The following is a 10574-nucleotide window of genomic DNA, read 5'->3' on the forward strand; positions in this document are numbered from 1 at the left end:
TTGATTTGCATGTGACTAACGTTTTTTCAATTGTGCTGTCCATATACTACTCATGTTATATTATTGACACGAATAGGCACTAAAACCCAATTTATCATACAAGTTTTTCTGTACTGCACAAGTACAAATTGAATTTAGCCGTGTAATCACTGAATATCACTATAGTATTCTAGCATGTATTTATATAATGTAACCATTCAAGTAAAATCAAAATAATTGTTGCCGTAAAAAAACCCTTCAGATTGGTGTAGTAACACTCCCTACCAGCAGAAGGTGTCTTGAGTCAAGCTGCGCATTGTCGCCTGCTTCTCCTCACTCGTCCCCCGTGCCCCCCAAAGCGTAAAAATGGAGGATGAAAACAGCTCGCGACGCCAAGATGACAACGCGGCTCTTGTGGAGAGAAATTCAGGCGACGCTGTCGCCAAAGCAAACAAGTTAACCCTTTACCACTGGACGCAGTCATTCAATTCACAGAAGGTAAGCCGTCCCTTTTCAGCACCAGGCGCCCGCGGACAGATCCCGATTGGGGTACACACCCCTGTGGGGTTTTACTCACTGACACCGGGCTTGCGCTCGTGTTTTGCTACTGAATGTGTTTGATCGTAACGTTGCAGCAGCGTTGTTGGTAGCATTATTGCCTTTTGTGTTATTAATAGGGAAAAACAAATTAATAATTGTAAACGACAATGTTTACAATTTTGAGCGGTGCAGTAACGATACACAGTACTTTGTTATTGTACTTTTTTCAGGTATGTGTACGACCCTAAGGTAGTTTTCTGATGACCTTTTATTTTTCTCTCCATGTTTAAAGGTCTGAGGACTTTTTATTTTGTGTTTGAACGACGCGTTAATTTCTCAAAATAGGCTTTTCATTTTTTTCAAAGCCCTGTTCGAGTCCATAACATATTTGTGTGCAAGAAACTTTGGGCACTGCAGATTTCATTAGATGTCTTAAAGAGATGAAAATGTCTCCCCCCCCCCCCCCCCCCCCCCCCCAGTTGCGTCTGGCCATCGCAGAGAAAGGTTTGCGTTGTGAAGAGTATGACATTAGCTTACCACTCAGCGAGCACAATGAGCCTTGGTTCATGCGTCTCAATCCGACTGGCGAGGTGCCTGTTCTGGTTCACGGGGACAACGTCATCTGCGACCCCACACAAATCATGGACTACCTCGAGCACAATTTTACTGATGGTAAGATCACAGGCAGATTCTTAAAATTAACTGCAGGGTTACACTTTTTCCTTTTTCATCATTTCTGTTGATTTCATGTTTGTTAAAGGAGACATATTATGCATCTTTGCAAAATACCTCAATTGATCAATTTATTATAGTAAGGTTTGCCTCGCTGAAAGCAACAAAACAATAATAATACTTAAAAAAAAATCCAAAATATGTCCCCTTTCATTTCATTGTTAATTTCCCAAACATTTCCTTTTGACATGATAGCCTCATCCTGAAGACTTAAGTGAAGGAAAAAAATGTGGTAAGCATGGAACCATCCAACATACTGCTTTGCTTATGTTATCTGTCATGTACACTCCTTGCCACTCAATTAAATTAATTTTAAAGCATGTACTTGAACATGGACCTTGGGCCGGATATAAAGAACATCAAATAAATCCTCGAGTGGCTTTAAATAGCATTTTCAACTCTTCACCTGCAGAGGTCACTCCCAGGCTGATACCAGAAGAGGGAAGCACATACTACCACAGAGTGCAGCACTACAGAGAGCTGCTGGACTCGCTCCAGATGGACGCCTACACGCACGGCTGCATCCTCCACCCTGAGATCACCGTCGACTCCCACATACCGGCTTATGCTGCAACAAGCATCCGAAGTAAGATGCCTGATATGCTTTTAAAAAGGATTCAATACAAAGTTGGTACTACTTTTTTTTTTTTTTACAGCGCAAATCCTGAACACAGAGTCCGAGCTGAAGAAACTGGCAGAGGAGAACCCGGAGCTGAAAGTTGCTTACATAGCAAAACAGAGGCGCTTGAAGGTGAGTCAAAAAAGTCATAAGATCTTTTCAATATGACTGACTTGGTGTGTGCAGTCCAAGTTGTTTGACCACGACAACATGAAGTACCTAAAGAAGCTTCTAGATGAACTGGAGAACGTGATGGATCAAGTTGAGACGGAGCTGCAGAGGAGGCAGGAAGAAACACCAGGTAGAACATAAGTGGGATACAACCTTCAAGGGAGTTATTGTAAAGGTGAATTTTGGTTCGCAGAGGAAAACAGTCAACCGTCGTGGCTGTGCGGCCAGTTCTTCAGCATGGCCGACGTCTCGCTGGCCGTCACCCTGCACCGCCTCAGGTTTCTGGGCCTGTCCCGCCGCTACTGGGGCAACGGCAGTCGCGCCAACTTAGAGGCCTACTACGAGCGGGTGCTGGAGCGGCCGGCCTTCAGGAGAGTCCTGGGCCACGTCAACAACATCCTGATCTCGGCCGTGCTTCCGGTGGCCTTACGCGTGGCCCGCAGGAACGCGCCGGTTATTGCTGGCACCACACTGTTGATCGGCCTTTTGGGCGGCGCCACATACCTGGCCTTTCTTTACATGAGGAGGCGGTTGACTCTGCCCAGTTGGGGAAGCTGGAGCTGAATTTAAGGGATGTCACAAATCTTGCATAGTTCAAAGTCAAATTGTATTTATCTGTGAAATAATATTTAAAACTGTTCCGTTAACAAGTTGTACTCTAAATGAATTTTAACCATGTCGTAAATTTAATCCCAGGACAATTTATATAATCACTTATTATTATTATTTTCTCTCTGACTGTCAATCAGAATCAGCGAAAATATCTATGGAGGAAGACGCACAGGCTACCTTTGCAAGAGCAACAAATGATATGCATGTATATGTGAATCCACAAGGGAGCAGTGTTTTCTCATTTAGCTTTGACGAAGTTTTAGAAGAAACAAAATGTTGACGACCTAAATAATTTGCGCATGGAAAATATCATTTTAAAATAAATACATCAGAGATGACGACTTACAGATTTTTTTTTGCAATACATAGGAAATAAAAACCTGAGTAGGTTTGTGAATGTTAATGTCATAAATAATGGAGTACTGTACATAAAAAACAGCCTCAAGCAAAGTGCCATTTGAATGTTTATACATGCTCACACAAATTTATGAAGAGCTGGAAAACTTGGCCTGGGGTAAATCTGTGGGTAAAGAATGAGACAACAGCTTGAGTAAATACCAATGTTGAGTAAATAAACAGAAAATAGAAGCTTATTTGACAGACATAGACAGACTTTGTCATTTTGTAAGCACTCGGTGCACACAAAACGAAATTTCGTCGCATACGGCTCTCAACAAAGGAAAGGAACGTCGAGAGCCGTAGCAGCCGCAGCCGACTGGGGCGCCGCCATCTTAATCTTAATAATACAAAAGACACACGGATGGCATGAGCGCAACTCAATAACTCTCATAAGGCTGCCACATAACGGCGCCACAAAGAAAGTCAGAAAGTGCTCAAGATAAAAGCCATCAAAGCTAAAAGACAAAGGAAAAAAAGTAACAGCGGCCAACCAGCACCCCCAATACAAGAGAACACCCCAAAACACACAAAATAGCCTCCACGGGGTCCATCGACAGGTGTAAGGGCAGTCCAGTTCAACGGCGCCCAATGGACCGTGGTCGTGAATCGTTGAAAACATCACAAAGCAGGCAAATGTGTGAGCAGCGTCCTGGGCACCCAGCCGGGGCACGTGCAGATGGTCACCATGGGGCTAGCATGGCGAAAGCCATTGGGCCCGACAAGCACGAGGAAGCGGACTCCCCACAGGGGTTGCGGCTGCAAGGCGAGGGACCCGGTCGTCACTGGCCGGATAAGCAGGAAGCCGTCGTAGAGTTACGCCGGCCCAACCGATGATCCCGGTCCCAGGAAGAAAAATAATAATAATAAAATATCCGATCCGAAGAGATACCGAGGTGCGGTAGAAGGCACCAGCATCGCCGAACAGACAAAAAAGACGTGCAAGGGGAGCTGTAGCAGGTGTGGGTACAGTTTGTCTTAAAACCTGCCTGCTCTTAGTTTCTTGCAGGAAACACAGCTCTTAAACCATCAATCTTTGTCAAAGAAAATTGGAAATTGTCATGGAACGGATGGAGCAGGGCGACCAAATGCAGCTTGGACCAGGGTTTATTCAGCAAAACAACCTAGTAGACTCTGCAAACTGTCATGACTTAACAAAACAACAAACCGACAGGGACGCGAAACAAAGGACGTGAAGACATTAAGACAACAGGAACCAAAAAGACATTAAGACAACAACAATGATCCGACGGTGCGTGAGGGGCAGACAAGACATATACACGACAGGTAACAAGAGGCAGGTGAGAACAAACAAACTAACCACGGGCACACAGGAGGGGAGAAGCGAGCACACAGACAGAAACCATGACAACAGACACGTAGTGGAACGGCTGGGGACGAGACGTGACAGTACCCCCCCACAAGGGACGTCTCCCGACGTCCGTCCGTCCATCCATCCATCCATCCATCCATCCATCCATCCATCCATCCATTAGGGGTGTAAATCGCGGGTTTTGTCACGATACGATATCATATCGATACAAAGAACTACGATACGATATTTGCCGATATCTTAAAGCCTGCTTATATATATCATTCACGATATATCGCGATATAGTGCTCTACGATCGATATTTTTTTTTTTTAATAAAAAATATAGAACAATATCCTGATTTATAACAATTCATACGCAAAATCAACAAGGTACTGCAAACTCTTTATTTAGGAAATTACAAGAGTATTGTAGTATACAAAGTGCTTATTTTAACACTGAACTTTGATGTCGTGTTTTTTCTTTAAATGTGCGGCGAGATTTGTGCTTCCTGAATATTTGATCACCGCATGGCAGGATTTACAAACTGCACGTGTCTTGTCCGTTGAGCCATCTTTTCTTTGCAATCCAAAGTGCTTCCAAACGAATGACTTGAAGCCTAAAGGGGAGCAAATTTCCTCGTCTTTTTGGACACTAGCCATAGCACCAGCCCAGGAGCCGCATACTAGTTGTCGACTCCCCTTTCACGTCCCTGCTCTGCTCACAACACAACAACGCCGCGCGCACTGCTCCCGGAAAGAGGAAGCGAGCAACAATGAACTGGATTTCAAAATAAAGTCGCGTCTAATGTCCGAGGTCAAACACGGCGATATAAATCGATGTTTACGTTTAGCATCGATGCCAATAAATCGTAGAGCATTATATCGATTAATCGGTGTGTAACTCCTCCAGGTACCAACAGACACAAGTGGCTTTCTCAACTGATGAATTTATTGAATCCAGCTTGTTCAGACTCATAAACACACCGTGAAAACTAAAGGCACAAAACAAACAACAATTAGCTCAAAAGAAAGACATTTAACACATAAAACGATTCTGACAAATACAACATACAAACAATACCTCGTTGGCTGAGTACCGAGAGAGGAATTAGTTTCAGTCGTCTTCTTCTTCTTATTGTTTCTTATCTTTCTTTACAAGTTAGCTTTGTGACCACGCTTCAGTCACGCATCTTTCGATCTCTCGAGAGATCGCTTCTTCTGAGGAAATTAACCTCTACTTCTTCTTACAAAGCTCACTTACACTATAGCGCCCCCTGGTGGCACTCAACGGTAATAATAATGAAAATACACAGAAAATGAAACGAAACGAAATATAGCAGTAACACTCCCACCAATCTCACAACTCTTGCTGTGGGATTCCTATGAATTACATTTAGGCTGACAAACTGAACATGAAAATACACACAAGCCCTTAGTCAGCTTCTAGCAAAACAATAACTTTATGAATAGGTCGTTCTAATGAGACTGTTTTAGTCACAAGTTTACTGTGTTTGTCATATGTCCTTTCACTAACCAAAAGTCGAACCTTTCTCACTTTGTCGTCGGTTCCTGGATAGATATCAGTGACTTTGGCTAGCTTCCATTCATTACGTGGTGCCATGTCCTCTCCTAGAAGCACTACATCATTCACCTTCAGATTCCTCCTGTGTGCAGTCCACTTCTGTCTTGGTTGCAAGTTGAGCAAATATTCTTTCCTCCAACGGATCCAAAACTCATTGGCCAAATATTGCACTCTTCTCCATCTTTTTTGAAGATACAAATCTTCTTTCATAAACTCTCCTGGAGGAGGTTGAACAATGGTTGACTTCATAGTGAGAATGTGGTTGGGCGTTAATGGCTCAGGCCCTGTTGGATCACTTAAATGCTCGACGGAAAGCGGCCTACTGTTGACAATTGCCATGACCTCGTACAACAAGGTTCTCAAGGATGTATACTGTCGAGTCTCTTTGCTGATTGGGCAAGGATGGCTGAAAGAACACTACGGATGGTCCTGATCTGTCTTTCCCATATTCCACCCATATGGCTTGCTGAAGGGGGATTCATGAGAAATTCACATCCAAGTGCCTTCACTTTCTCCTGATTCATTTCTTTCATGAGATCTGCGAGTTCTCTCTGGGCACCAATGAAATTGGTTCCTCTGTCACATCTCAGCTGACGTACATTTCCTCTTATTGCAATAAATGCTCGCAGAGCATTTAGGAATGCGTCTGTACTCAGGTCGTCTACTACTTCAATATGTATGGCTCGTGAACATAAACAGGTTAGTACGAGCCCATATCTCTTGAGCTCCTTTCGTCCATCCTTTATGTATATTGGCCCAAAGCAATCCATTCCGACATAGGTGAAAGGCGGATTAGGCTCTGTTCGGTCTACTGGCAAATCTCCCATACTTTGATTCTCTGTTTTCCTTCTGTATTTGCGACATTTAACACATTTGAAGATGTATGATGAGACTGCACGGCTGCTCCCAAGAATCCACCAACCGTTTGCACGCAACTCATTCATCGTCATTCCACGACCTTGATGTTGAACCTTCGAGTGAAAATGTCTGATTAACAAAGTTGAAATGTGACTGTCCTTGGGAAGTATGGCAGGATGTTTTACATGTGGGTGAAGCACAGCTTGACTCAAACGTCCCCCAACTCTGAGGATTCCCTTTTCGTCCAGAAACGGACTTAGTTTGTACAGTTTATGATCTGTGGTCTTGGAAACTGTTTTCTTTGATTTTAGACTCTTTATCTCTTCTGCGAAAGCTTTCTCTTGAACAAGTTTAATGACAAACAGTTCTGTTTGTTTTCTCTCTTCCAAAGTTGTACTTTCTTTGGTCCTTTGTATGTCACCCTTGTATTCTCTGGCCTTTCTTCTCAAGATTGCAAGTGCTCTTATCAAACTGGACCATCCTGAGAACTTCTCAAATCTGCTGAGAATAGTTTGCTCTTCCTTTGACTTGATGGTATGCACAGAAGCTTTGCGAAGTTCTGGATCATTTTCCCTGATCTCTCCCACCTTGATATCTCTATCAGCCATGTTCTTCTCCCAGAGAAATGCTGGCCCCTGAAACCATTCTGAAGACTTCAGTTGCTCTGCAGTTAAGCCTCGAGAAACGTAGTCTGCTGGGTTCTGCTCTGATGCGACATACGCCCATTGTTCTGGCCTTGTGCTTGACCTGATCCTTTGTATCCGATTCGCTACAAACACTTGAAACCTTTTGGCATCATTATTTATGTAGCCGAGAACAACGGTGGAGTCCGTCCAGAAAAACTCTGCAATGTCTGGGATTTCAAGCTCTGCCCTGAGTAGATCACTGACTCTAACTGCAACAACTGCTGCTGAGAGTTCGAGTCGAGGGATAGTTGTGACACTAGTAGGCGTGACTCTTGACTTGGCCATTACCAAGCAACAATGGACTTGATCAGAATGGTTAATGATTCGCAGGTAAGTACAAGCACCATATCCATTGACACTGGCGTCTGCGAAGTGATGAAGCTCGTAGCTTTTAACCTGACCGAAATCTGTAGGAATGAAACATCTTTGAATCTGCATGTTGGCTAAACTGGGAAGGTCTTTAATCCAAGATTCCCACTGGGGTTTTAAGTGCTCTGGAAGCTCGTGGTCCCACTCAACCTTATCCTTGCACATTTGCTGGAGAATCTGCTTTCCCAGGAGGACGAATGGTGCTATAAACCCAAGGGGATCGTAAATAGAGGCGACCGTAGAAAGCACACCTCTTCTTGTAAGGGGGTTCAACTTAACTTGAACTCTGAATTTGAATGTGTCTGAAGTGACACACCACTCCACTCCGAGAGCTCTTTCAATGCGTGGTAAACTTAGAGACATGTCAAGGTCTTTCACTGTGGCACACTCTTCTTCTGGAATAGTGGACATAACTCTCTCACTATTTGACACAAATTTGTGGAGTCTTAACTTTCCTTTGAAACAGAGCTCTCTTGAGTCTTTGATGAGCTGAATGGCTTCACTTTCAGTTGGAACGCTTGCCAAGCCGTCATCAACATAAAAGTTTCTCTGTATGAAATGTATGGTGTCTTCTTGGAATTGACCTTGTCCTTGGGCCGCAAGGTGTTTTAGGCCAAAGTTGGCACAGCCTGGAGAAGAAGCTGCTCCAAAAAGATGGACCTTCATACGGTAAACTGATGGTGATGCTTCCAAATCTCCCTTCTCCCACCAAAGAAACCTTAAATAATCCTGGTCCTCTTTTGCGACATGGAACTGGTGGAATATCCGCTCTATATCACACATGAATGCGACAGAACTTCTGCGGAAACGACAAAGAACACCAACCAATGCGTTTGTCAAGTCAGGACCGGATAAAAGATGGTCGTTGAGAGAAGTGTCTTGGTATTTGGCCGAGGCATCAAATACTACTCTGATCCTGCCGGGTTTGTGTGGGTGATAGACCCCATGATGTGGGATAAACCATGCAGGAGTGTTATTCAACTCTTCGTCAGGGACTTTTTCAGCATTTCAGTATGACTTGTCTTTCTTTAATCTTCTTTCCAGACACTTTAGGCCAGGGGTCACCAAACTACGGCCCGCGGGCCGGATACGGCCCGCGGGACCGTTTAATCCGGCCCGCCAACCCTGAATAAATTGTATTATTAAACTTTTTTTTTTTTTTTTTTTGCTCATTTTGCCTGCAATGACTGCGTTTCCCCAGTAGATGGGGAAGCGCTCGCCTGCGCATTTACTACCGGAAGCCGTGTCAGAAAGCTCGGTGCACACTCACAAGTGCGTGTACGGACATGGCGCACTCGCGCTCTATTTGTATCAGTCCCGAATTTAGAGCGTGGGCTGTGACGACAGCATTCTTGTAATTTGCGCGCTGAGCTTTCAGATGCAGTTTTGCGCTAAAGCCACCCACAAACCTTCCCCTGGAATCCTTCCGTTAAAATGTCGCCCAAGTAAAGCAGGGTGAACAGTGCCGAGCGTTTAAAAGAGTTGCCAATTTGGCTCGACGTACGCGACGTGACGTTCAGCCACATGAACGTCAACATCTACCCGTCACAGATCGAGGTAAACGGACCAACACCTCGGATCTCGCCTAAGAATTGCCACAACAAATTTTACTCCAGACTATGACGCACTATCAAACTTTAACAAAAAAGACAGCAGTATCTACAAGCCTACTGGAACCTACAAAAGGATTATAAGGAAGGAACACAAGAACTTTAAGAGACTGCTCATATGTGTCAGAGAGGTTCTGCTCTGACAACTGAGCTGAACTTTTATCTGTTAAGATTGTGCATGGCACAACAGAAAGTTAATGTTCCATGGTTTTTTTTCTATGAAGAACCCAGAGAGAGTTATTTAGTTATTTATTTCCTGTTTTTTCTGTGAAGAACTCAGAGAGGGTTTAGTTATTATTTATTTCATTAATAGTGTTATTATTTGTTTCCTGACTTTTTTTCTGTAAAGAACCTGGAAAGGGTTATTAAATAACCGTTATTTGGTTATGTGTGGCTTTCTGGAAAACAATAATTTTTTTAAGCTCCCCTACGATCGTCACACTTTTTCTGTTACAAACTGCCACCGGCCCGCCATCAGAGAAGGGAAAGGTTATGTGGCCCTCACAGGAAAAAGTTTGGGGACCCCTGCTTTAGGCGATGCATTGCACATATTCTGTTGTCTGGTAATGTGGGTCTTTCGTCACGAAATGGTAGTGGCATCTCATAGTGGCCGCTCTCATTCTGTGTGATGTTTTCTTTGAGTTTTGTGAGAAACTTTAAATCTTCTTGTGACACAGGGTTGCCATCAAGGGCTCTTTCAGAGAAGTCTCCTTCAAGTGCTTTGATAACGTCCGAAGGGGTGACGTCCTTTACTGTTGTCCTATTGACATAGTGGACCTTGTTCTGAAGCTTTAGAGAGGGCTTAAGCTCTGGGATGACCTTCTTGACAATAATACGATGACTAATACCAATCGCATCTCCATAGTTCAAGCAGGGATTGGTTTGTCCAACTATACTCCAACCAAGATCAGTGCGCTGAGCGTATGGCTCACCTTCCTTGCCTGACACAATCTCTCTTGGAAGAAGAGCTTGTGAGCAGTTGTATCCGATCAACAATCCTACCTCGCAATCTTGCAAAGGTGCGATTTCTGGTTGAAGGTGTTCTAAATGTGGCCAAGCTTTAGCTGTCTCATTAGTTGGAATGTGAGCTTTGTTGGCTGGAATGA

General features: G+C 43.9%; 2 protein-coding genes across 3 annotated transcripts; one reads left to right on the plus strand and one right to left on the minus strand.

Annotated features, from left to right (window-relative positions):
• Window positions 1-293: 293 nt before the first annotated feature.
• On the plus strand, window positions 294-2994 carry gdap1 (ganglioside induced differentiation associated protein 1). Its single transcript, XM_061265326.1, has 6 exons — window positions 294-477; window positions 999-1191; window positions 1664-1837; window positions 1908-2002; window positions 2057-2171; window positions 2235-2994. Exons 1-6 carry the CDS (start codon window positions 346-348, stop codon window positions 2603-2605), a joined length of 1080 nt encoding a protein of 359 aa, XP_061121310.1. The 5' UTR covers window positions 294-345; the 3' UTR covers window positions 2606-2994.
• Window positions 2407-8854, minus strand: LOC133143449 (uncharacterized). Of its 2 annotated transcripts, none has more exons than XM_061265322.1 (2): window positions 5445-8854; window positions 2407-3173 (listed from the first exon to the last, which is right to left on the minus strand). In XM_061265322.1, the coding sequence occupies exon 1, from the start codon at window positions 8639-8641 to the stop codon at window positions 6305-6307; it is 2337 nt and encodes a 778-aa protein (XP_061121306.1). In that variant the 5' UTR covers window positions 8642-8854; the 3' UTR covers window positions 2407-3173; window positions 5445-6304. The 2 variants fall into 2 exon arrangements, with proteins under 2 accessions (XP_061121306.1, XP_061121305.1); XM_061265321.1 differs by lacking the exon at window positions 2407-3173 and adding an exon at window positions 5291-5355.
• Between the last annotated feature and the right edge of the window lie 1720 nt (window positions 8855-10574).

The sequence above is a fragment of the Syngnathus typhle genome, linkage group LG19 (genome assembly GCF_033458585.1).
Source record: "Syngnathus typhle isolate RoL2023-S1 ecotype Sweden linkage group LG19, RoL_Styp_1.0, whole genome shotgun sequence".
Taxonomy (NCBI): domain Eukaryota; kingdom Metazoa; phylum Chordata; class Actinopteri; order Syngnathiformes; family Syngnathidae; genus Syngnathus; species Syngnathus typhle.

Excerpts from the sequence above, each read along its gene's own strand:
- gdap1 (XM_061265326.1), top strand. The coding sequence starts at position 346 with ATGGAGGATGAAAACAGCTCGCGACGCCAAGATGACAACGCGGCTCTT. Across the intron at positions 478-998 it reads AGTCATTCAATTCACAGAAG|TTGCGTCTGGCCATCGCAGA; the intron begins GTAAGCCGTCCC and ends CCCCCCCCCCAG. Across the intron at positions 2,172-2,234 it reads GAGGCAGGAAGAAACACCAG|AGGAAAACAGTCAACCGTCG; the intron begins GTAGAACATAAG and ends TTTGGTTCGCAG.
- LOC133143449 (XM_061265322.1), bottom strand. The coding sequence starts at position 8,641 with ATGTGTGATATAGAGCGGATATTCCACCAGTTCCATGTCGCAAAAGAG.